Source organism: Cydia fagiglandana, chromosome 4, assembly GCF_963556715.1.
Source record: "Cydia fagiglandana chromosome 4, ilCydFagi1.1, whole genome shotgun sequence".
Classification (NCBI taxonomy): Eukaryota; Metazoa; Arthropoda; class Insecta; order Lepidoptera; family Tortricidae; genus Cydia; species Cydia fagiglandana.
Genome location: NC_085935.1, coordinates 11,690,755 through 11,718,388, shown reverse-complemented (window position 1 = coordinate 11,718,388; position 27,634 = coordinate 11,690,755). Strand labels below are relative to the sequence as shown.

Here is a 27,634-nt window from a genome sequence, read left to right as displayed (position 1 = left end):
AAACATAACGACGAGGACAAATCGCCAACCGTGAACTATGCGTCGTTGAAGAGTTCTGTTCTGATCATCATCAGCAGTTCCACTTCATCAAATGCAACAGTTTTTAATGAAAATTCTTGATTTTCTGATGTAAATACAAAAATCTCTATACGCATGCCTTTAAGATTTGAGGAGTTCCCTTGATTCCTCATGGATCCCATCATCAGAACTCGAGCTTGACAAAAATGTGGCTTAAAAACTTAACTTGCTTAACAAACATAACGAAGAGGACAAATCGCCAACCGTGAACTATGCGTCGTTAAAGAGTTCCGTTAAGATCATCATCAGCAGTTCCACTTCATCAAATGTCACTTTTTTGGGTGTATATGCTTGATTTGTTGATAAAAACCCAAAAATCACTATATATATGCCTTTAAGATTTGAGGAGTTCCCTCGATTCCTCATGGATCCCATCATCAGAACTGGGTTTTGACAAAAACGGGACCAATCTGTATGCATATACATTCAATCAAAAAAAGAATTTTCAAAATCGATCTAGTAATGACGGAGATATGGAGTAACAAACATAAAAAAATAAATAAAAAAAAACGGCTACAAATATAATGACCACCAAAAAATACTTTGGTACCCTAAATAAAAAAATCATGCTTACCAAAAAAAATTACTGAACACCAAAAAAATAAGGCCTAAAATTACAAATGTACCACCATTTTAATTACGACTGCACTTCAAATTGTATTCGAATACCAAATATATTGAATGATTACCAAAAATCATTAATGATCACCAAATCTTGAAGACCAAATAAATGCGATATTTTCACCTAAATAAACCACTATGATTCCAAAAAATTTATACATATTACCAAATAAAGTAAAATGATGCCAAAATTACTAGCCCCTCCCGCTCAACCCCCGTACCTCGCACCGCATAACTTAGGTAGGCATACTGAAATGCTACTAGAAAAGTATGTTAGGTTAGGTTTGTACTGCTATCAGTTAAGTGGGCTAGGTTAACACTGCGACCCTTACAGAAACGAATTGCTACTAGAAAAGTGGGTTAGGTTAGGTTTGAACTGCGACCCTTACAGAAAAGAAATGCTACTAGAACAGTGGGTTAGGTTAGGTTTGAACTGCGACCCTTACAGAAACGAAATGCTACTAGAAAAGTGGGTTAGGTTAGGTTTGAACTGTGACCCTTACAGAAACAAAACGCTACTAGAAAAGTGGGTTAGGTTAGGTTTGAACTCCGACCCACACAGAAACGAAATTCTACTAGAAAAGTGGGTTAGGTTAGGTTTGAACTGCGACCCTTCCAGATAAGAAATGCTACTAGAAAAGTGGGTTAGGTTAGGTTTGAACCGCGAACCTTACAGAAACGAAATGTTACTAGAAAAGTGGGTTAGGTTAGGTTTGAACTGCGAACCTTACAGAAACGAAATGTTACTAGAAAAGTGGGTTAGGTTAGGTTTGAACTGCAACCCATACAGAAACGAAATGCTACTAGAAAATTTTGCTTTGCTTTAATAGGATAGCAAGATTTAAAAATTTGGTTATAATTTTACATTAAAATGGAGTTCTAATTTTGGTGGTCATTTACTATTTTTGGGTTTACAATGATTATTTTGGTGTCATTTTATTTAATAGGATAGCACGATGTAAAAATTTGGTTATCAATTGACATTAAATTGGGGTTTGAAATTTGGTAATTATTTAAAAATTTTGGGTTAATAATGATTAATTTGGTGTCGTTGGATAGTAAAATGTATTAAAATTGGTAATCATTTCACATTAAAATGGTGTTATAATTTTGGTGATCATTCATTATTTTAGGGTGGTAAAGTAGATTTTTTTGGTATTAAATTTTATTAAATCTGGTGATCAGTTAAATAGCAGCCAAAAAAAACATACAACCGAATTGATAACCTCCTTCTTTGAGATTTGGAAGTCGGTTAAAAAGTATGACAACTCTCAAATTTCTATGAAATTATGAAGTTTATAATGACACTACTTACTTCACTTTATTCCATTCAAGTCGGTTTAAAGTTAACTAGGACCGATCCTACCCTACTCTACCCCTTATAACCGGCGCTAAACGTGACAAATATCCGAACATAAAGCCGTATAAAGGTTAAAAGCACATTTTGGAAACGCTTGGGTTCAAACTAAATTTAATAGTTATTTGTTTTACAAAGGGGCAAAGTTGTTGTTTAACCGAAATACAAAATCAAATCCAAATGCATGTTATTAAATATTTATCATCCAAAATCATCATTTAAAAGTCAATTCTACCAGCAAACTTAAGAAAACAACTCAAAATTTGCATTTGATTACTTTGCCTCACATGTGAATAAAATGCAAGCTGGTGTGATGAAAACGTATTTTATTCTCGTGAAATTTTGTTACTGAATTCTATGACTCGGTATTTTTTTTTTGTCGAGCCGGTTTTTGGAAAATTTTTAAAATGGAAAAGTTGTGATAGCTCGCGCCTAAACAATAGTCGTATCGGTATTATACGAGTGTTTTCTTTTTGAAACATGTTTATAGATTAAATGGCCAAAAATTTAGAAAATTTATTTCGCAGTTTTCTGAGGTATTGAGATATTTAATTTTAACTTGAGAATGAGTAGCTAAATTTCGTCAGCTTATCCTAAGAACTATCATTATGTAAACGTTCGCTTTTTTTGTTTGCACTGAGGGTCTGGGTTCGCTCCCCAGTAATTGTATGCTGGAATATAACTTATCTTAGAAAACGAAGCACCCTACGCTCCAGCCCGGCCCCGGTCCGGTCTAGCGTGAGACATCCTTTATGCAAAAGAAATTTGTTTGGCCGCTATAGACTGTATGATACAGTCTGTTTTTTAGTGACCTGGGGCCCGTGTCTCAACACCTTGTAACGTAACTTCTAATATAAGTGGAAGTCCCTTTCTAACTAAAGCTGTCAAAAAGTGACATCTGCTTATATTACGAGTGTGGCCCATAAATTTCCAAAAATCATTTTTTCTTCGAGGCAATTACTCCGTTCCCATTTTTTCCCAGTGGAATTTCTTCGCTTTATTTTATTTTTGTGGACATATTTTCATAAACAAATTTTCCCTTTCTTCCCTTAATATAATTTATTCCCTTTTCTTTTTAATCCCAGTAGTTAAAATAACCAGTAGGTTTTTTTTTCACTAACTAAATATTCTCTAGTTATCTCCATATTTTGTCTTTTTTTTAATGCTAGTGCTAAAAATAACCAGGTTTTTTCAAATAGGTAGGTTAGGGTTATTTTTTTTGACGTCCCTAAAAACGAATCTGTTCCCATAGATAAGTTAGGGTTATTGGCTGACAGCGTAGTTTTTTAGTTTATGTTTTAATTTTAGTGTTATTGATATTTGTTGTAAGTATGTGAAATACCTACAAGTAAGAACTATAATTACCTACTACACTAGTAACATACAGTAACAAGAAAATATTATCCTAGATATTTAAAAGAACGAAAATTATAAGGAATAGATTAAATTAAGAAGGAGCCCCCACACTACAAGAGCCAGGCGTTGCCCGATGTAAGTACGTGGCACGCTGTAAGCGTTCCAAATCCCAAGCGCCCTAATACTAAATCGGGCGTAGCCCAACGTATGTGGCGTGCTGTCTGCGTTCCAAAGCCGGGCGCCTTCGGCGTTCTAATACTAACAGCGTCGGGCGTAGCCCTTGTTACTAATCACTTCAAATTTGACAACCCTAAATAGCCGAAAGGTGTCATACATTAGAAAGGGACAGCATGGTTCGTCCCTGAATCGCTGTAAAACTTCGGTTTTTTTAGGAAGTTTCCTTTCTACTATTTTTATGTATTAGACATTGTTACGGTTCTGTGCATATTTTAGAACAAGATTATCCTGAATGTAGGTATAAAGTTAATCCAACTTTTTTATTCACAGATTGACAGTGTCCTGCTGCTGGGTAAAGCGGATAAAGGCATCTCCTCACGCCATTTCGACTAAACTTATTCACATTTCACAGGTCTTTCCCACGTTTCCGTTTTGGTCTCACTCTAATTAATGCAATAAATAAGCAATATGTTTGTTGTAAACATTGCATTATCGGATTTTTATAGAATACTTATCATTAATGAATGAGAATGTTTTCAGATTTCATTTAGGAGCGGAAGCAAGTTGGAAAGTGTTGCTTGTGTTGGCGCTGCGGCCGTTAAACCGATTATACCTACAGTGGAAGCACCGGAACACGGCTATTCATGGGGAACCTGCAATAAAAGTTGTCTCATTAATGTTGTGAACTGCACGTTACTCAACTTTTTGTTTGTACACGCTATGAATTTAGACCAAGAAAAGTCTGCAGCGATTTTAATAGCCCACGCAGTGGAAGTGTTATTTACACGTCATAATTTTATAGAAGTTAGACATAGAAGGTTCACCTGTAATAATTTAGTCCAGCTAGTGTGTGATACTCATATGCGTGATGGAAATTCGACAAAAATAAAATTAATCACATATCTGCCACGTGAAATGTCACGTACACGCGTTGGTTAAGGTTCTCTGAAAAAAAAAACGGCCTAGAGCAATTCGGACTATGCACAGTGTGGGGTTCCATGGTCACTCGTCCGTCACAATAGGCCGCTTAGAATGGGGGTTATTAGTAGATAAGTATTATGTTACCAAGTACATAACACGTAAAAGAAGGGAACTAAGAAGGGAAGACTTTTTGCCTTTTGAGTTATAGCAAAAAACTTAAAATTAAAAAAAAAACACCAAACTATGGTGTCATCTCCTACAGCACCTCTGCTGGCTCTGCTTGGTCTCGAAGCAAAATTCTCAGTACATTGGCAAAGCCGTGTTGCTTTCTTGGTAATAGCCCTTTTTAATTTGGCCCGTCGAATTTGGCCCCTTGTATGTACTTACAGGGTTTGTGGAGTATAATACCTATTATAAAGCCTCTATTAAATACGGAATCCTCTCCCGCCGCCGTAAAACCAACTTTTACCAGTCTCGATGTTTTATGGGGCGAATTTAATTTTTTTTTGCCTTCACTGCAGTATAGGCACGTACGCAGGAGCAAAAAATTGGCTAAATGGTTTAGTATCTTTACGTGATACGAAGTAACTGTACCTACATACAAGACAAATTGCGTATTTTCCTGATACTGTCATATTCATATACCTAGTATATAATTAAACGTATATATTACGTATTATCTTCAACATTTTTAATATTTTTCTACCCCCAGTTCAAACGTCAGAGGAGTGACAATTATATATTCTCTAGCTTCTGCCCGCGACTTCGTCTGCGTGGAATGATAATAAAGTTGAAGATTGATAAAAACTATCCGATGTCCTCCCTTATCCTAAACCACCCTATCCTATTCTATGTCCCCGGGCTTCAAACTTTCTCGAAACCAAATTTCACCTAAATTTGTTCAGCGGTTTTAAGCGTGAAGAGTTACAGGCAGACAGAGTTATTTTCGCATTTAATATACTATATAGTAGGCATAAATACCTAGGAATCGATCTATACCTAACTTAATGGTGGTCCCACACGCAGGGCCGTCTTAAACTATGCTGGGCCCTTGGGCACATAAGAATTTGAGGCTCTATGGGAAAGTAAAGAAAGCAAATTAAACAAATTTTTTTCTACTATGATCCTTTATTATCATATATCAAATATACTGTTACTGTCTGTCCTTCGGGGCCCCCTGAGGACAGGGGCCCTGGGCACGGGCCCCTTGTGCCCTTATGCTAAATACGGTACTGCCCACACGGGCTAATAACGTTATATCTTCATCATCTCAGCCATAAGACGTCCACTGCTGAACATAGGCCTCCCCCTTGGACCTCCATACGTGCCGGTTGGAAGCGACCCGCATCCAGCGTCTTCCGGCGACCTTAACAAGATCGTCTGTCCATCTTGTGGGTGGACGTCCTACGCTGCGCTTGCTAGTCCGTGGTCTCCACTCGAGCACTTTTCGACCCCATCGGCCATCTTCTCTGCGTGCAATGTGGCCTGCCCATTGCCACTTCAGCTTGCTAATCCGGTGGGCTATGTCGGTGACTTTAGTTCGTCTACGGATCTCCTCATTTCTGATTCGATCACGTAGAGAAACTCCGAGCATAGCCCTCTCCATAGCTCGTTGAGCGACTTTGAGTTTTGAGATGAGGCCGATAGTGAAAGACCACGTTTCGGAGCCGTAAGTCATCACTGGTAACACACATTGATTAAAGACTTTCGTCTTGAGGCACTGAGGTATGTCGGACGAAAAGACATTACGTAGTTTCCCGAACGCTGCCCAACCGAGTTGGATTCGGCGGTTGACCTCTTTCTCGAAGTTGGACCTACCCAATTGGACTACTTGTCCTAGGTAGATGTACGAGTCAACAACTTCGAGTACCGAGTTCCCAACAGAGATTGGGATGGGCACAACATTGGCATTTGACATAAGTTTCGTCTTGTCCATGTTCATTTTCAAGCCCACCCGTTGTGAAACTCGGTTGAGGTCATCGAGCATCATGCTGAGTTCCTCCATCGACTTTGCCATGACTACGATATCGTCGGCAAACCGAAGGTGAGTGATGTATTCGCCGTTGATGTTGATGCCAAGTCCTTCCCATTCCAGGAGCTTGAAGGCGTCTTCCATTACGGCAGTAAACAGTTTCGGAGAGATAACGTCTCCCTGCCTTACGCCTCTTCGCAATGGAATCGCCCTCGTGCTCTGCTCCTGTACTCGGACCGACATGGTGGCGTTACTATACAAACACTTCAACACTTCGATGTACCGATAGTCAATATGGCATCGCTGAAGAGACTCAAGCACCGCCCATGTTTCCACCGAATCGAAGGCTTTCTCATAGTCCACAAACGCTAAGCATAATGGCAAGTTATACTCTTCGGTCTTCTGTATAACTTGCCGCAGCGTATGGATGTGGTCTATGGTACTATAGCCTTTTCGGAAACCGGCTTGTTCGGGAGGCTGGAAGTCATCAAGTCTGTGTTCGAGACGGTTCGTGATGACCCTTGAAAACAGCTTATAGACATGGCTCAGAAGCGTGATGGGTCTGTAGTTCTTCAATAGGTTGTTAACGTTATATATTACTGTCCAAAAACACACTTCGAAGTGTTGATCAAGTCTTGAAGTCTTCGGAAAAGCTGGTTCAGGTGATAGGTATTTGTGTCCGATTTCTGAGGATAAGTACCTAGAGATAACCGTAGGCGAAGTGGAATCCATGAAGAAGACCGCTCATTAATCTTTCGAACGTTTGGGCTGCGTTATTGCGTTACGGGGAATTGTACCTAACATTTCGAAAGTTGTCGTTTTCGAAGTTGAAATATCCGGCCCTTCTTTGCTACCCGGACGGGGGTCCCTTTGTTTCCTATAAAGTTTTAAGTCATAATATATTGTTTGTCATACTATCGTTACTCATAAACCTGAAACCGTTAGATTTTCAGGATTTTCGTAAGGTTATTCTGTAGATAGGCTAGCTTAGCTTAGGGTTGTTTTGGCAATCCTGAAAAGTTACGGGTTTCTGAGAAAAACCAATTATGACTAACGGAAATTCGGACAAACGCAGCCGAATCTGTGCTACAAAGTAACGCCCGTTCTGTCAACTGGACAACACCGTTCATCATATGCCTGCTGGTCGTTACTTAAAATTATATGATCTTAAAATTAAATCTGTCCCGACGTAATTTTCGGGAGTATCCAAATTGTGGGCATACTTATGTAAAAGCACCAATTATCCTCACTTTTGTGTGCAGAGAAGACAAATGTGAACACAAAATCTTTGTACGACCCTAGAGTCTGTGCGAAAAGAGAAGAGTCGGGCTGCGTGCTCATTGCCAGCTTTATGGATCACGTAAAGTAAAACCTTTTTTAACAAGATAAAACCTTCTTCTCTTTCTCTCTCTTTCCGTACAGACTCTAATAGGATTTATCTTGTTAAAAAAGGTTTTAATTTACGTAATCCATAAAGTTGGAAATGAGCACGCAGCCCGTTATGTAAGGATAATTAGCGTTAAAACTTTAAAACTTGGCATTGAACACGTTGCAACATATACTGCTCGGGTGCTCGGTCCATAAAGCTGATACGTCGTTAGTGAACAACTATGAAAATCCTTTACTAAAATCAAGTTATACATTTAGTATTGAGCCGTAAAATAAGATAAATATTATTTTATTTCCAGGTTGTTTTAATGCCAAGTATCATCATCATATCATATTTATTACTTACTTACTTACTGCCGTGGCGCAGCGACCCGAAGTGGATACTTCTCCGTCTAGCGCCGTTTCTGTCCAATTGACGGCACCGAGCTCGTTCACATCTTTCACGACCTCATCGTTCCAGCGATACCTAGGACGCGACGCCCAACCGGTCGTCGACCATCGGAGAGTCGGAGTGATCATATTTATTGCTGAATAATTAAAATTGATACGGCCACTAATGGGTACCAAGGACAGAGTCGAGCACTAGGGTTTCTTCAAGATGTTTTTCTTTATCGAATGGCGATAGATGTCTAATATTAAATTATATTTCGTACATAAGTACCACGAAACTTGCTATGCACCGAGGTTTAAAAAATTTATTCGGTTTCAAAACAATTGACTAGCACTTTATTATTTAGGCCCACTTGCACCATTCCACTAACCCGTAGTTAAGCGGTTAAACCTTTAACTTAATGTCAAATTGTACTGATAACCATGGTAACGCCAAGTTTATCCGGTTAACCCCGGGTTTGTGGAATGGTGCAAGTGGGCCTTAGAGACACAATTGCATAGTTTAAGATATAGGGTAATTCGCCAGTTAGCTGGCCACTTTTAGTAACTGGCCCTAAACTAAAAATGGATTCTATTTACCTATAAATAGAATTCACTTGAAATGCCTAGTAGTGGAGATATTATTGAACAAAATACTCGGGCCCCTGTCCGTCTTTGGGTCACTAATTTATATAAGTGCCTTCTTATTAAATACCTTCAATCTGTGCAGGAAATCTCGTTATGAGATCAAATAAAAATAAATGGCTTCGTAATAAAAAAAAAGCCAAGGATGTGGGTACGTTATTGGCAGGGGGTAGCAAATTAACTTGAATGTTTTGCTATAAAGTAAACGTTAAGGTACCTATAGTCTAAAAACATCATTTACAGTACATATGGTCCTATTTTCCCGCACTAATGCGTAAAATAGCACTTTTCGTGCGTATGTCAAAACTGTCAAAAGTTAAAAGGTTTATATATGTACTGTAAAACGTTGTACGATACACGTGCGAATAGTTAATTCGCAACTCGTGTCGATTTAAAACACTCATTTCTAATTTCCTCTTTTCCGCACTTGTATCGTAAATAACTATTTCCGACGTATGAAAAAGTATAACACATTACCTAAATAGTCGTTAAAAATATAAATAAAAAACAAAGTTGCCTGAAGTGGTTATCTTTTTAAGTTTTTTTCCGGCTTCCAACGTGTGCAAAATATTATGCTTGTCACGTCCCTCGGATTATCACTAGCTATTTTATACTAAAATCATACTGCTGTGGGATGCAGGGTAACGATATACTCGTACCATTGAAAATTAGATATGTTTTTGTATTTTTTTCGTAGTTTTTTAAAATTCACTTTTATAAAAATTTGACATTTTTATCGAGCTAACTTAAACCACGTAAGGTTTCAAGTTGGAGTATGCTCTTGCAAAATAATAATCGGTGTGAATTATTACGGCACTTGCATTTCCCCTTTATAAACACGAGTAACATTTTACATATTATAATAAATAAGTAAAATATTATACGACAATTTTACACAGATCGACCTAAGTTCCACTGTAAGCTCAATAAGGCTTGTGTTGTGGGTACTAGACGACGATATATATAATATATACAAATACTAATATACTTACATAGAAAAGATCCATAACTCAGGAACAAATATTTGTGATGAACACACATGCCCTTACCAGGATTTGAACCTGGGACCTCCTGCTTCATAGGCAGAGTCACTACCGACTAGGCTAGGAGGCCGTATATAAAACCTACATTTTGATTTAGCCCTCTCTGAAATGGAGCACTTGGGGCCACCTGTAAAAAGTACATTGAGTGACAACAGGAACAATTAGTGACTTTGATTTCAATTTTATATCCATTATATCCAGCGAGGATACACCGCGGCCCCGCGAAATTGCCTTTTCATACAAACGTACCTAGTCCCAATTTTCGTCTCTGGATTAAATTAACGTACTTTATTAACAATATTTTGACACAATTTGTTGTATATCAATCACAGATATGCGGCTATGTTTGACTTTCGAATAATTTAATTATTTTAAGAGTTAAAATTGTATGAAATCTGTTTTTCGCTCCTGATTTTTACACAATCAAAAAACTAAAAAAGTCAAACATAGCTATGGTTAATATACATCAAAATAAGTTACATTTTTTCCCAAATATGTAAATTCTTATGTTCTTCTTTTTCTTCCTCGCGTTATCCCGGCATTTCGCCACGGCTCATGAGAGCCTGTGGTCCGCTTGACAACAAATTCTTATCATCGTTAATTAAAAATTAAGGAAGGGGTGAGGGGTGGGGGGCATGAATATATTAGACGGTAGAAAATATGAATATTTTATGTCAAATGCTAGGAGGCAATTCTATCATATTTGCTTACCTTGATAAAACTTTTGATCGAACCAGGCAGGCAAAAAAACGATGATAGCCCTAAAATTTTGGCTTTGCTCCCGACCAGTTCAATTTCAAGTGGCTTGTTAACAATGAAAGCTTTGTAGTATTTGCACTTAAAATAAATCGCGGCGCAATCTGGTTCTAGTGGGAATGTGGGAGCTTCTACTTCTGAGAAAAGCTTAGCAAATATTTGAGCACTGCAGACTGAAAGTTCAATTCGAGTCGGCCTTTCGTTTCAAAACAATTACTGGCAGGGAACAACTGTCGTTCCACAGTTAATATTAAATAGGCACGTATTTAACCGGTCAACTAATTAATTGAATTTGGGTAGTTTAAAATAATAGAAATGGGTACTAAAATTAATAGTTTGGCAACTAAAACGGAGCCTTAAAATGTATCAATATGAGTTGTATGCCGTTACAGCTTTTGTTTATTTTTAGGCAGGTACCAAATATTTATTTGGCAACTGAATTATTATATTGGAGGTTATTTTATGAAGCAATTTTTAAAAATAAAACGGCTACCTCTTAATTTAAAATGAAGTTCTTTTAAAATATTTTGTTGTTCACTACACGGTCAACCTAACACACTCCTCCTCGCTTCGCTCGTCGTCGCACCTATCTTTTGACTCTGGCAGAACACAGAGGTAACTATTGAAATTAGTAATTAAAAATTTAAAGACCTAATGATATAATGGCCATTAGGTGTTTCATGATTAGGAATTTCGACTATAAGTATAGTAGGGTATTATACGTAAATAAATTTGTGGTGTTTTGTGGATTAGGAAATTTGTTAATTTAAAGTACTTGGTATGCATAATTTAAATTATTTAAAAATGGAGTATTTAAAGCTTATGTATTTAGGTATCTTAGGTATTCTGTTTATGTACAAAATATATAAACAACCAAATTTTATGATCACTTTACAATTATTAGTTGCCAACTTATTATTTTAGACGCCCACCTATCAATTCAAGTTCCCTATAATTTTTTTGGGTGGCTTGATTTTGCTGCCAGTTTTTTAATAATATGATGCTTAAATTTAAGGCTAATATAAATTTATTGGTGCTAAAATATTAATGCACAGCCAAAATATATTATTATATGCCCAGTGAAAGTTCCTGTTTAATATTTTAGTTGCCCGGTTAATAATAAGCCTATTAAATATACCAAAATGGGCACCAAGAGATATTCATGTCATCTTGATTTGATATTTATTTATTTGACACTTAGAGTTAGACCAAAAAAGTCAGCAGCGATTTTGATAGCCCATCACGAAGTGCAAGTGTTATTTATACGTCATAATTTCATAGAGGTTTGACGATTAAAATAACACCTGCGCTGCGTGGGCTATCAAAATCGCTGCAGACTTTTTTGGTCTAACTCTAGGTACCTACTATTTTCTTACGAGTTTCTAATATTCGGTTATGAAATTTTGTCAAAATATTCGGTTATAACCAAATATTTCGATTACGGTTATAACCGATTTGCATTCCCTAGAAGGAAGGTAAGTAAACTTTGCGGTACTTTTGGCACAAAAATTATTTGCTTACTTTTGTGAAATAGTTCAGACATTGCTAATGTAGGGAATATGAAAAGGCTTAGAATGCTGACAAATCGATTTATTCTAGTTATCTGAGAGTCGAAAACTGAGCACCTATTCGATTTGTTACTAGTCGGCGCGACTGAACAAGTTTCAACGCTTTAACGAGTTCTATTTCAGCTGAGCCCACTGAAAATTCCAAAAGCATAAGCCAGTAAATGGGAGGAGCCGATTCGTTGACTGTGAACAGATCGCAATTATTGCCAACGGATAAACTTTGATGCGGGCCAGACGCTATCTGTAGCAAAGGATCGGTAGATCTGTCGCAATGTCGGAGTAGGTATGACCACGGAGATTTTGAGAAGATATCGACTTGCGGCTCGATTCGGGAAATGAATAAGAGATGCACTAGATATGAAATAGTAAAGATATGTAACGTTCCACGGCAAAAGGTACCTTATGGCGGCTGGCGCCGCGATTCGGGAAATTAATTAGATTCACTAGATATGAAATAGTAAAGTTATGTGACGTTCCACGAAAAAAGGTACCTTATGGCGGCTGGCGCTTACGTCGCATAGCGCCGCACTAATATTGGAGCGACGTTAAGTATCGTAAGCGCCAACCGCCATAAGGTACCTTTATCCGTGGGACGTCACATATCTTTACTATATCGTATCTAGTTAATCTCTAATTCACTTTCCGAATCGCGCCGTTGGAGTGAAAATAAAACGTCCGTTTTTGTTCTGCAACGTAGTGCTAATGACGTTTATTTTCATAATAAACAAACAATTTGCAAGTCGGTATTATTAAGGTATAATAATTAAAAATTACATTATCGCGCAAAAAGTGCATTCGGGTGTTATTTAGAGTCTATTTACTCTATCTCTCGTGTTATCGGCACTAGAGTTGAAGATACGTCCACAACAAAATAATGTAACGACAGTGAGGTTTTGAAATTACCTACGGTTCGTTTTTTGTAACTATAGACTACGCGATCTTTAGGTGTGTTTTAATGGAAAAACGCTTTTAAAAGAATCAGTAACTATTACTTATGAAATCGTAAGAATGTAAATAATCGTATATGATTCATAATTGTTACATATTTGCCATGGCTTATTTTTCAAGTGTTTTTCAATAAAAAAGACACGTCAAGATTGTTTACCTTTTTTCTAATGCTAATGAACAAAGAATAGTGTTCTTTTTTCGTACCGATAGCATGTTGAATGGCTAACTGCAAGTTGGATCAAAAAGTTTCTTCAAGGTTTTTTTTAGCTTAATGTCGTGCGCTGAGTCACATTCAGTCATTCATTCATTCAATACTGTTATTGCGATTATTACTCTGTATAACTCTTAGAGAATATAACCAACGGAGTGGTCATTAACAGGCGTTCCCCTCTGTCGAAAAAAGGCGGCCAATGGTCAGCCATATGTCAAATACATGTATGGACTGCGTTTATCTGACATGACGTACCTATACATTTGATGTGCCCCTCCCCCGCAAAAAACGGCAGACTATTTTGTACCGAAAATTATAGACATGGCGTCTCCGTTGGTTATATCCTCTAAGCCTTAGAGCGGAGCAGTGTTTTTCAAACTTTATGGTGTCACGGCCCTTTATGACCACAAAATTTTTTTCGCGACCCCCATACCCCGTTTCTACGTTTTTCTATCTATATAGATATCTATAGAGTCTGTGCGGAAAGGGAACAGTCGTGAAATGTAGGAGATTCCATACATTCTACGGCTCTTTTCTTTCCGCACAGTCCATCAATGGTCGATATCAAAACAAAAAAAACCGGCCAAGTGCGAGTCGGAATGGCAAAAAAATCACGTTTGTTGTATGGGAGCCTCACTAAAATATTTATTAAATATATTCTGTTTTTAGTATTTGTTGTTATAGTAGCAACAGAAATACATCATCTGTAAAAATTACAACTGTCCACCTATCACGGTTCATAAGATCCAAAAAAGCGTTTTTCATCACACTTGCTCGGAAAAGATGTATTTACACGTAGGGCTTGCGGGCGGGAAATTGAAATTTTCGCCCTAGGGCGGAAAAAATCTTTTCCGAGCAAGTGTGATGAAAAACACTTATTTACACGTAGGGCTTGCGGGCGGGAAATTGAAATTTTCGCCCTAGGGCGGAAAAGTGTTTTATACAGAAGTTTGTTTTTATTAATTCTCCTTTTTTTCCTTACAAGTGTGATGAAAAACATTGTGTGTGCCACGGGCGGTAAAGAAATTCCGAACTCGTGAACATTTTAAGCCCTCGCTTCGCGTCGGGCTTAAAATTGACACTCGTTCGTAATTTCTTATTTCCCGCCCTTAATACACAATGTACTATTGAGGAATTAATTCCCAGCAAGCTGGAAATCATTTTAATATCTTCATTTGGTCCTGAGTTTGCTCCATCCCAGGAGGTGTGGATTAATTTTCGAAGCCTTGGGAGATACATTTTACCTTGGATTGAATTGAGCCACTCGATATAGAAGGAACCCAGCGTCAAAATTAACATCACTACCAGCAAGCTTGTTGTGGATCAGACATTGGTAAAAATAGTTCGGATTTTAACACGAAGTTACCAAAAAAAAAACAAATTCAAAGTGGCTGCCATTTTTTACGATGTTTGACTATATAGGTACTCATTCATATTAAGGTACTTACTTTTCGGATCCTCAGATATCAATTTTTATCATGATTAGAGCAAATTTTCCTTCCGACGTACCGTTTTTGAACTATACAAGCAAAAAACTGAAAAAGAGCAGCATTTTTTCCACAACTCGTGGAATGGAGCAAACTCGGATTACACTAAGGACCCCGCAGCAAACATAGGGAAAAAGTGGTTTCAGTTAAATCTCACGAAATTTTAGTATGATATTAATTTGGCTCTCCTGATTATTTTTTTGTATGGGCCCAACTCTCTCGGAAGTATACTTTCAGAAATAATCAAGTATATAATTTTCTATTTACGCGACATGTTTTCTAAAATCGATATATTGTTATGACACGCACTGACAGTTACTGACGTTATAAGGTGCAGTTACCAACTGTCAGGAGGAGGAATTACGTAAAAATGGTTAACAAACACAAGAGTATAGTAAGAATGATTATACAATCAGTTATACCTTAGACTCTAAGTGTTTTTCAAAGTGTGGGTCGCGACCCCCCACGCGGCACTTGTCCAAGGGGGTCGCGAAGATGAATGATGTTCATTTGGCTCTCCTGATTATTTTTAACTAACTAACTAACTAACTGATAACTAACTATAACTAACTAACTGTATAATCACACCTAACTAACTGTATAATAACGGTATAACTGATTGTATAATCATTCTTACTATACTCTTTATATTCACCTCAACACCTCTCCTGCCGATACCTAAATATAACATAACGTTCGGGAAGAGAGAGATTATACAGAGACAATATTAATCAAGTGACGTTAGCTGTTACTGTTAAAAGTACTAATAAAGTGTTAATTATTAAAATTTAATACAAATAACAAACAACTTGCTTTGTTGAAGACATGCCGAGCTTAGTGATTCGCGAAATCCTACACCGTGTGTGTCAAGTTTTCGTGTGTCACCGACGACGTGTCGAGTTAGTTCACAAACTTTAAAGGCGTAATTTTAAAGCCTGTTGTCTAGCCAGCCGCTCGAGTTGCGTGTACTTTAAGGTTTAAGAATATAATATCAAATTCGACCTTGTGGAAAGACATAAATGAAAGGTCGCCTATAATTTTATAAAATAAAACCAATGAATAAAACAAACAAATTTAAGAAAATAGGGAACAACCTGAAGGACTTTGTACTATTGAGACAGACTAACAGTTTAAATGCTTACCTAAAATCACTTTTAGTGAAATAAAAGTCAAATTGAAACTTATAATATTAGGTAAGTTTTCGTCCAGCTCTAGTTTTCGTCCACTTGACGAATTTTTATTAACCTAGGTACATTCCTGCACAGGACTTATTGCAACAAGAGAGTTACAATAAATTCGATTGTAAATTTATTCAATCTGAGTTATTGGATTATAGTAGCTATAATAAATTTACAATCGAATTTATTGAGTCTGCAACACTGCATAAATTAAAATTGTATTAGGCATAACAGACTACCGCACCGCACCGCGACCTTGGTGCGGTCAAAATATCTCTTTCTGGCTCTTACTTAAATTAAGTGTAGCTGCGTCTGTAACGCACGTACGGCAACCATCTTAAGATTTCGTCACACAGGCGCGTTTTCCGGGCGGGGCGTGAGCGCGACGTGAGCGTAATATACAGGGTGGAAAGGCACGACGATCCTTCCCGGAAGTATTAGGTCGTTTAAGTGATACAGAGCCAATTGGTAATGGTAAGAATCGTTAATTGAGTAAAAAATAAAAATACCAAATTTTCTACTTTTTAACTGTGGTGATAACCCTATAGCATGTGCACATGACGGCTAGATTAAGGATCTCCGTCGGGAAAGCTCGGGACTTTACGCTTTTTTCCGATCGTTGACAGAATCGCAATGATGTATGAATGACGTATAAATGAAAATAAATTAAATGAATGCAAAAATATTACAATCAATTTTATTACTTTCTTAGATAATTACTTTTTGCCAATATTTAACACTATCTTCTCTTCACATACGGTGTTCAAAAAACCTCCGTGTCTTATAATGTACGCCGCAGCCCGCACCCGAGCCCGCGCACATTGCCCATGCGATAGTGTATGCTCTTCGTCATGTTTCCTCCGCAGATTGTCAAAAGCAGTAATTAGCCTTTAATGTCTCATTTCGTCCGCAGTTTCACAATCCGTATGGTACACCATATCTTTTACACAGCCCCACAAATTTAAATAACCACGAGCATCTAACAACGGCATTTTTATTTGAAGAATATGACATTAGATAAGTAAAGTTCAATGACAATTTAAGACGTCTTGTCTATTTCCTACCACGCAAGAAGGTTTGTTAGTTAGGAATTTAAGAAGTATTTATTCTTAGTATTTCATTTTTGCAAGTTCATTTGGTGCATCAAACACAAGTTACTTGTATTTTTTTATTATTTTGGATAGTTTCCAATTATTCGAAAATAATTTTGCGAAACGTGTTAAAAAACTAAAACCTTTTTATCAGTCAAGGAAACCAGATATATTTATAAGATGATTGCGTACTTTTGAGTGGTTGTCAATGTCACCATTTGAACTGTCGTTGGAAACAATGTTGTGGTTAGTATTAAGGAATAACATAACTACTTCATTCAAGTATTGAACAAGTGGAACCACTAAGAAAGCGAAAATCCTGCAACGATTCTTACCGTGTTGTAAGCAGACCTAAAAATGGTTAGATGGCAACAAATTAGCATAATTAGCACCTGTTAGGGTTAGAACAAAGTAGTTTTTTGCATGGATGTTTGAAAGGCCATAATTTCGAAACGGTTGCCCATATTAACATAATTTCTATGGAGAAAATATAGAGCTTAGGCTAAACAATCCCCCTTTTGCGGAAAGGATCGTCGTGCCTTTCCACCCTGTATATAAAAGCGGCGCCTGTGTGATGGAGCCTTTATTTACACACTATCGATATTATGTTACGACTTCAACATTTAACTCAACATCCGGCAAAATACTCGCCCGTAAGGCTTTTAAATATTTTATGTTACCTACCTTAAAAACCCAAGACAAATATACTCCTCTGTCCTTTTCTGTACAAAACAGTTTTGCTGATTTTTGCGGGGCATTTTTGCACGTCAAATGTATGGCTATTTGTGCGTTACGTACAAATCTGCGTCTCTGTCGATCGAATTAGCAAGAGTGATAGAGAAGCAGATGGCGAACTTTCGACTGTCGTGTTTCACGGCAGACCACGTCATTGACCTATAGCTCTACTATCAGTTGGCAGAGTATTTTTCACTTACTTTCAGTGAATAAACGTGCCGTGAGTCACGTTTTTCGTTTCCTTACGGTCTTATGTACCTAACTTCACTCCACTCCAAACGATGCTGTCCCTTTCTAAGTATACTAAAAAACAGAGCAAGAGTTATCGGAGTTTTATACAGCGCCTCTAGGATTCACCTAAAGAACTAACTAACAAAATTGACACATTTTCTCACGTCTACGTAATTTACTATCTATGCATCTCGCTCTCGCATATTAGTGCAAGTGAGATGCACAGAAAGTAATGTTACATATACCTACTGATGGTAGCCGTGAATATAGAGGTTAGAGGTAAGGAGAATCCTTTATGACTTTATGAGAAAACTCCTTTAAGGGAGAATATTTGCAAAAACTGGGCACGCTGTCAGCTATTATAATTTTTCTAAATCTCTCCAGAGTAGCGAAAAAAAGAAAACCCATAAACCTAGTTTTTCATTGTATCAATACCGTACTAAAAATCAAGGAGAATGGAAGATACTCGTATTTATATACAAGTGGAAAAACGTTTTCTCTTTTTGTATGGACGATTACGTAGTATACTTCCCTCTTAAGGTTTTTGACGGACACTTTTTCATTATTAATTACACGGAGATTGTATTCCTTACCTCTACCATCCACTAAGAGCATTTAGAAGGGAGATGTCATCGCTGTCATTTTCTTTACAAAACAGTCCGCCGATTTTTGCGGGGGAGGGGACGTCAAATGTATTGCTATTTCTACATGATTTGTACGTATCGTACAAATAGCCATGTCGGTCCATACAAAAGTTTGCACAATTGTGCAAGTTTTTCGGCAGAGGGGTAAGTAATAATGTCAACAAAAAAATAAAGAGTATACCTTCGAGACTACTACGACTATGATATTTGATTTATTCGGTTGTCAATATAAAACAAACGTAGGTGTTCTTTCTTCTCGTATGAGACGCCATTACTATGTAGTCTTGCTTGAGATTAATAAACATTACCTATATGGTGTTAAAACAAGCTTTTCTTTCCTGCTTGGAACCCTAATCCTAAATCCTAACAGTAAGCACTCAATGGCCACTCCAGTTATTAAATGCTCTAAGACCAGTTTTGTCACTTTGTTACTGACTCAACCTTCATTCTACAATTTTTTAAAGATTTGACGTTGCCATAGTTACGAAAATAATAAACACATCAATGTTAGTAAACAGTGTATAAATTAAAATATAATTGTATTCAAGACAAAAATTGCAAAATATGATAATTACGTAAACATCATTAATAATCGAGTTAAAATTATGACATTGCGTGTTAAAAAATAGGAAGCAAAGTATACGGCGCGATTATACAGGCTACTTTTGGCTACATATTTATTACCTATGATGAAAATAATACACACATGAGAAGAAATCTTAAAATATTAAAATAGGTATGTATTATAATGGTCCGCTTCAGTCCGCTTCATGACAGCGGCCGTCTCCTACTGCTAAGTAACATTATCTAATAGAGTGTCCGGAAAGAGAAAAGTCGTGAAATTTAGGGGAGCCCATACATTATACCTACGACTCTTCTCTTTCCGCACAGACCCTACGTATGACCTTAATAGCGATTTTAATTTTATAGTACCTATATGATCTCGAGTATGTTTCAGTGCCAAGCGCCCCATTTCCAATACAAAATGAACCCACGCAGCGGGTTTTTGGCAATAAATGTGTTTAAATCTTATTTAAATTTTCAGATTCAGAACCACCAGCAAAAGTTTTTGAAGAAAGTTTTATATTTCCTGTTACCAAGTTGACATGAAAAACGATTACCTAGGTACCAAACACAATAATTTGAACAACGGAAAATAAAATAATACTTACTTAGTAAAGAAAAATAAATAAACCCACAGAACATTTGTATGTTTTATTTTATATAAGATAATAATGCTTAATAAAATACGTAGCAATTCTTGTGTAAATATTATAATAGGTCTTGATGTGTTATGTGCACCCAGCAACAAAAACAGCAACATGTCTATGTACCGCTCCTTGTATTGAGCCTTAATTCTTAATACATATGTAACTTCTAAGTACATGCATACATGATGCACTCCGGGTTTTCATGGAAATGTTGTTTTCAATCAGCCTCTTGCCTAAAACCAAAAACTGCTCGTAAGCAATGTGATTTTCGCAAATGTAGCAGTAGAAATAGGAAAATATGATGTCAAGTATAACTCATTACCTTTGTACTAAATCAGCCTTTTATCGAACTATTAATTGATTTATCCCTTAAAGTTTTGCTTGAAGTTCACATACTGTTATAAATTTATACATATTACGTTGAAAATTGCATTGATATTCGTGAAAAATCTGCGTATTTGTTGTGTTTACAAGTTGACAGAAATGTCACGTTGGAAACGCACGTATTTTTCCATAACATCTGTCACGTTTACTCGCGTAAAGTATTTACGCAGAATAATTCTGGCTCAGTTTTCATTATATAATTAGAAAGAGAGCGTTTTAGGTGTGAAGTTAGGCAAGTATGGAAAACTCGCGTAAAAACGTTTGTAACTCATGGTACAAATTGAAATTTTTAGTTCTTTACGTGACCGGTAGAGGCACTGTACAATTACTCCATACATTTTCCTTAACTTTCTCACTATCTTCACTTCTCACTGTCATTCACGGAACTCATAGTAGAGCTAAATGACGCCCTCTACACAGAGTTTTCGTAATATAATATTCCCTTTTGTGCAACCCTTTCGACAGAAGGGTAAGTTTACGTCGTAGCACGCGGCTTATCCGCGGTAACTACTTACCTTGGCTCGTGTGAAGGTTGTGGGAGGGTTTATCGGCTCTGCTGCGTTGTGAGCCGGAAGTCAGCTTAGGTCGGTAGCCCGGAGCCTCCGGAACAAATCACTCTTTGGCCGAATATTGACAGCGGGGACGGTAAATCTTCAGGTTGCCTGAGTGCACGGAGGTCCAATAAAGCGAATACAGATAATCTTGCGGACAATAGTAACCCGTCCTACAGTTATTGTGTAATTGGCTACCGTATTCGGAAATGTATTGTAAAATTTGCGCGCATTTATTGCTTATTCCTTACATTTAGGTACATGCTTTTTGAAACATTGTTAAGTAACTAAGTATCTATATATAGGTAGTACCTACCTAAGTCCTCTGAATTGATTCAAAATGTATAGTTCAGTCGGCAACAGTAGTAGTGGATGGAAAAAACCTATTTCAATCTTGACGCATAGTTTTATCCGTTATCTACTTTCAATGCTGAATGTACGTTATCAGAGTTACAGTAAAACACGAATATCGAAATTTCGTTATTTACCTCTTTATCACTCCTGTATATTCGAGCGACAGACAGGCAAATAACGAAATTTTCGTGTTTCGCGGTAGGTTCTCAGTAATGAATTGTTATTACCCCAGCGACACTTATAGAAGACGTTGTTTGCAATGGACTGCAAAACTAAATTGATTTATTTTGTTCTTATCCTCTAGCCGTCCAGATCTCAAAACTTGACAAGATAAATGCAATTTCGATTTGAAAAGATTTAAAATAATATTGTAAAATAAAATAAAATAGAATTGGAGACATTTTAGACCTTTTCTTAGGCTAGACGCGTTGTCTTGTATAGTTTATTTAGTCATCAAAATACGTCATTAAAATTGAGCGGGTTCTTGACACTTTTCCTAAGTACATATTACTACGTTAAGCTCAAATGAGACTGCTTACTGTGCGATGTAGGTTTAATGGCTCCTCTACACGATGGACCAACGCCGGCCACTCCAAGGGACGCACTTATGCGTTAGAGGGAGCAAGTGATATTGCTATCTCATTCTACAGCATGGCTGCGTCCCTTGGAGTGGCCGGCGTTGGCCCATCGTGTAGAGGAGCCATAACAGAGGAGGGCCGTGACGTCACGCGCTGGAGTTTCTTGCGCGCGAGAATAATACTGACAATAATGCAGTTAGATAAAGACGGGTAGGCTATCTCGCGCCCGAGATACTGTCGCGGCGCTCATGTGCTAAGTCTCTAAATTCCAATATGTATTGGAATATTCCAATATTCGCAATTCTACGCGGTAACGCAGCGAGTGTGATGGGCACCTTTGCGCCGGGGGTAGCGCGGGGAGGTCTCTTTGAGTAGTTTTTATATTCCTTGTTTTATTTTAGATATATTTAGGGTTGTTAGTTTTAATTTAGTATTATTTATAGATGTATTTAGTTTAGTTCATAAGTTATTTATTAGTCTTTCTACTGTCTTTTTCCTATGAAATAAATTTTATATGTATGTAGGTAGGTGTCTCTGCTCTCAATTGCTCTGCTCTGTTAAGGATGATTCATGCTAGACGCACTTCTTTTTCTATGGAAAGCGCCACGTGATCACCGAATCGAGGCGGCACGGCCCGGCCCAGTCTAGCGTGAGTCATAACGCTGATAGATTAGTCTGTTTGAGAAACGGAAAACGGTGAAAAATATAGATAATACTCCTAAAAATACGTGTGATACCTCATTAGATTCATAATGATGTCTAGAAAAATGTATTCGAAGCGTGTATTAGCACACAAAAAATTACAAAAGTTATTAACAAAAAAGGGAGAAAAAAGTAGATTTGTCTTATTCCCCATATATCTCAAAAAGTGTGCTAATACACGCTCCGAATACATTTTTATACACATCATTACGAATCTAATGAGGTATCACACGTATTTTTAAGAGTATTATCTATATTTTTCACCGTTTACCGTTTCTTAAACAAACTAGATATGATAGATTTTGAGATACACTTGATTCAGGCATACTGTACCTACTTACCCACGCAAAAATATGAATCAGACGACGTAGAACCACAAACATAAAAATACCAATTCATGAGAAATTATTAGATTTCCCTTACACCGCAATCTCAGTAGGTAAATACCAGTGGCGGCGCGTCCATAAAAACCGATTCCCATCGGCTTGCCTGTTTTTGGATATTTGAGCAGAGTTGTAAAGTAAATATGTAACCCTAATTAGCCGCGGCTTGCCTATGGATATGATTGACGCGCCGCCACTAGTAAATACACAGCCCCACATATATATGTCCATTTACCTACTAATTTTGGAAGCGAGATTAGTTTATTACTTTTATTAGATTCATTAAAACACCACCAAAATAGAACGAACGACTTTAATTTTCATATTTATAGAGACATCAATATATACACAAAAATATACAGTAAACGTGATTCGATTAAGTTAAGTTATCTACTATTTTGGCACATTTAACTTCAATCCAAGTGTGACCTGTTTCCGATGAATTACTTCCTATATCAATTTAACACACACAATACCTACTAAGTTATGCCTCGTGTGATGAAGTTAATGCGCTCCATATTGTTTAGTTCAAATATACATTTAAATTATATGTATTTTCGCACAAATTAAACTGTTTATTATGGATCTATATACACATATATTATACACGGACACGATATGTTGGCTTTATGATAGGACAACTTAGTTTTGACTTTAATTAGGTACTAAATATACTAAAAATACACTAAAAATAAATATGTACTCGTTTAAGCTCAGGAGATCACTTGATAACATATATAACATATAACATTATCAGACGTAAATTACTGACTTCACTACACTAGGGTCAAAGAGTCCAAATAGGTATGTAGTAGAGTTCTTTATTAGTCGTATAGATCTCGTTTGGAAATGGTAGAGATAGTGTAAAGACCGCTACTATCGGTCACTTCGTCCGTGCTTTCCGTTAATCAAGAAATATCTATATCTTCGACTTTATAAAGAAACCTCCGGCGTCGGTAGTCTCATGAGTCTCCGTTGGGCGCCACAGTAACGGTGCTGCAGTTAGCGCGCGTGGATCGCGTCGAGCTACGCCGCAGGCCGACCCCCACTGGATTTAACAATATTAAGTTATCACTCTTCCTTTTCCCGCCACAATTGCAGAACACCAGCTCCCTCATACCTTTCCTGAAGTTCTTGGATAGGAAAGCGTAGAGGAGCGGGTTGATGCCAGAGTTGAAGTACGTAATTAGGAAGGTGAGCGGTGTGAAGAGCGTGCTAAAGTTACCGGTGCCATGGTACCCGCTGGACCAGCGCTGCCACATTTTACGCGCGTGGAACGGCAAGTTGCAGATGGCGAAGGCGAGCACCACCACGATGAGCATGCGCACAACGCCGCGCCGCGCACGCAGTACGTTGCGTGACAGGTGGCTCAGGTGGTGGCAGTTGCGGGACTCCGGGTCGCGACAGGCTTTAAGTGCCTTCATCGCTCGCTGAGAAAAACACAAATTAAAACTTTTTAATTGATGATTACACGGAAAAACCTATATCTGGTTTATTTTATAGTCCGTATTGGATTTACACACTGTATATAGGTACCTACAAAATATACCGCTTTCGCTGTCACTTTAACTTATGTAGTAAGTTAGTAGGTACTTTCCAAGCAAAGCATAAAAAGGTGAATCGGGTCAGTACAGTCTACGTCTAAAATACAGACAAGAAAAAGCAAAAAAAAAATCCAAGATACACCAACCGTATTGCCTATTGGTAGTGTGTAGTGTCTAGAAATTTTGAGTTTGCTAATAAACATCAAATTTGAAGTGTAAGTATATTAAACAAAATACAGAGAACCTACTAGAACTGTTTATTTTTTGATGTGCTAGTTACATGTACCAACAGACATTTTATGGTTTAGAGACTTTAGAGTAAGGTTTTGATGCGAGAATGTATATTGAATGCTCCAAAAGCGAGCAGAGAATTCCCAGTACGCTGTCAGGAGTGTCAGGCCTTATTGGAACTAACTGTCCGCGCGGACCGTGCGCCGCCTTTGTGTTCCACGCTTTCGTAACCCTTGTTCCCTCGACAGCATTGCATTCAATCCGCCTTTTTCATATTGATAAATTGTGCAATAATAATACAGCCATATACATAAGAGTGCTAAAAACCAGTGCTAAGTGGCATTTATAAAAAATCATACAACACTTGCACACACATATCTACCTAAGAGGATAAAATAAAAATTGTGGTAACATAATGTTTCATTAAAACGTATTTGTATAATGAAATACCTATGTCAGTCCTGTGAATGTATCTGACTCCTGTAATTATTTTGTGCTCGGTTGCCCGAGTCACGTGTTAGTAATTTCGAATCAATAGAACAATTTACCTAATGAGGCACGTAAAACCCGAATCACGGCTCAAATGACTGCTTAATTGAATAACTGAGGCTGATATATCTGACGGCCATATCACCTGTGGCGTGAAACAATCAACTGTTTCTCTCAGACTTTAATAAGTGGTAGGTTAGGTAAAACCGCACGCTATAATATGACATAAAGTCACGGGATAGTGAAATTGAGTTCGGTGAACTCGGTGAATTCCCATTTGTCCCCGCCGCCTCATGTATAGCTGCCGTCTGCCGTCACGTGGGGCGGGAACAATTGAGAATACACCGTTAGCTCTGCCATTAATACCATTTATCTGACTACTGTGACTACACATAAATTGTTTTATTGTTTGTTGTTTTGAGACTTTTGATTCAAAACTAACACATACATTATGTAAATAAATAATCTTTTAAAACAATAGTGGGAATCTATTGTAACCATATTGTAACCATCGAATGAATTCAGTATCTCGTATTGTGGAAATTCAAAAGTGGTCATGGTATCGAATTCACACCTCTTCTCGCTTTAAAATATTTATAAGCGTTCGCGTAACTTCATGGTAGGTAGTAGGTACTCGTAATACATAGATAAGTAAAGTAACATGACAGCTTTTTAAACCCTAATGGTCTGTTTGTATGGCCAGTCAAAGCAAATAAACCCCCGTGGTTACCCCGTGGTAAAAATACTTTGGAGTTGTAGTTGTGAGTACGATGTAGTTTTGAATGATGTACGTGTATGTGTAATTTGTGTACCTATCCTCTATTCTATAGGTGTGTAAAGTGAACTTCAATAGAAATTGCAAATAATGTAAACAAAACAATTTGCCTTCATTACTCCGCAATCTCGCACTATGAAATATCATTAGGTACTGGCGATCATTTAGTTAATATCATATTATCAGTGATCGGCACGACCCATGACACACCGCGGGATTCAAAGAGGAAATAATAATATGGACATGACATGATTCGCAAAATTTAAGACTTATGTATTTGTAAATAGAAGGCAGAATATTTAATAAAATCATAAAATGTATCATTTTTCATTAAAGAAAATATAAACTTTGGTTTTATTTTATACTGCGTAAAATATTACGTGCACTCATATAAAATATGTACCCAAGTGTTAAAATATAATCATTTGAAGTGCATAAAAACCCTTTTCCCTGCCTGGCTACTACTACCTAGCATGTCGAAGGTCACTATCGTGTTTTCTATTGTTTGCGTTTATGACCAATCCCGGGGAATATCCATATTAACATAATGATTGAGGTCATTGACACCATGCGGCACGGGTCGTGTCGATCACTGCATATTATATATGTTTATTAGGTATTCATATTTCAGTCAAAACAACCTTCGTCAGAATTAATAGGTTATAGGTATGTCAAATGCTAACAAATTCTGTCATATTTTGCTTACATTATTTGCAATTTCTATTGAACTGCACTTTATCAATTACATCTTACCTTTGCTTCCTTATTGCCGACAAATGTGCGTTGTGGCTCGTAGTTGAGCGGTTGCTTCTCGGGGCGCGGATTAGGCGCCGCACAGCACTGAGTGCGCCCTAGGTGCTGCAGCCCGTGCGAGCTCTGCCACAACCCCACAGCTATCCTTGTATATAACACCTGCCGCCAAAAGAACAACATTCAATATTTATATAAAAAATAGCCAAGTGCGAGTCGGACAAGCGCACGAAGGGTTCCGTACCATTACGCAAAAAACAGCAAAAATTACGTTTGTTGTATGGGAATATAATAAATATTTAAGTGGGGACGCTTAAATATTTATTATATTCTGTTGTTAGTAATTTGTTGTTACAGCGGCTATAGAAATACATCATCTGTGAAAATTTCAACAGCCCATCTATCACGGTTCACGAGCATCCGTCACACAACAATAACACACAACGGACAGCGGAGCCTTAGTAATACGGTCCCGTTTTTACCCTTTGGGTAGGTACGGAACCCTAAAAGCTTATTTCCGTATGCAAAATTTGTCCTTGGCGCCAAATTGGTATGAATCATTTATAAGCTTAACAATTTCCCGTTAGGTACTCAATCATTATATTGGTTTGTTTTCTTCATATCCATTTTCTTTAATCGATTACATTTTACCTATTTCTGGCAGGTGCACGGTGAATACTCACGGACTAACTTGTACCACTTTGTTTCGAAGCGCACACTAATAAAGTTAAAGTTAACGGATTTGTGCGGCTTAGGGTGCGGTTCGCGACACGTCTAGTGGATTAAAGCTAGTGAGAGGTAATTGAGGAAAAAAACTGGCTGCGATATACGTGATATAATACCGCTTTCGTGAAAACAGGCTTAGCTAGTTTAAGCAATGCACAAATGGCGGTATTTAAGTGTTA

The 27,634-nt window shown here is 37.4% G+C and overlaps 1 protein-coding gene across 1 annotated transcript in view; it reads right to left on the bottom strand.

Moving 5' to 3' along the window:
• Window positions 1-23,363: 23,363 nt before the first annotated feature.
• LOC134663726 (trissin receptor) overlaps window positions 23,364-27,634 on the bottom strand; it is a 52,531-nt gene continuing 48,260 nt past the window's right edge. The window contains exons 6-7 of the mRNA XM_063520185.1: window positions 26,733-26,891; window positions 23,364-24,370 (exon numbers count right to left, since the gene is read on the bottom strand). Coding sequence (XP_063376255.1) covers window positions 23,903-24,370; window positions 26,733-26,891 — 627 coding nt within the window. The 3' untranslated portion in view covers window positions 23,364-23,902. The remainder of the gene's footprint in view (window positions 24,371-26,732; window positions 26,892-27,634) is intronic.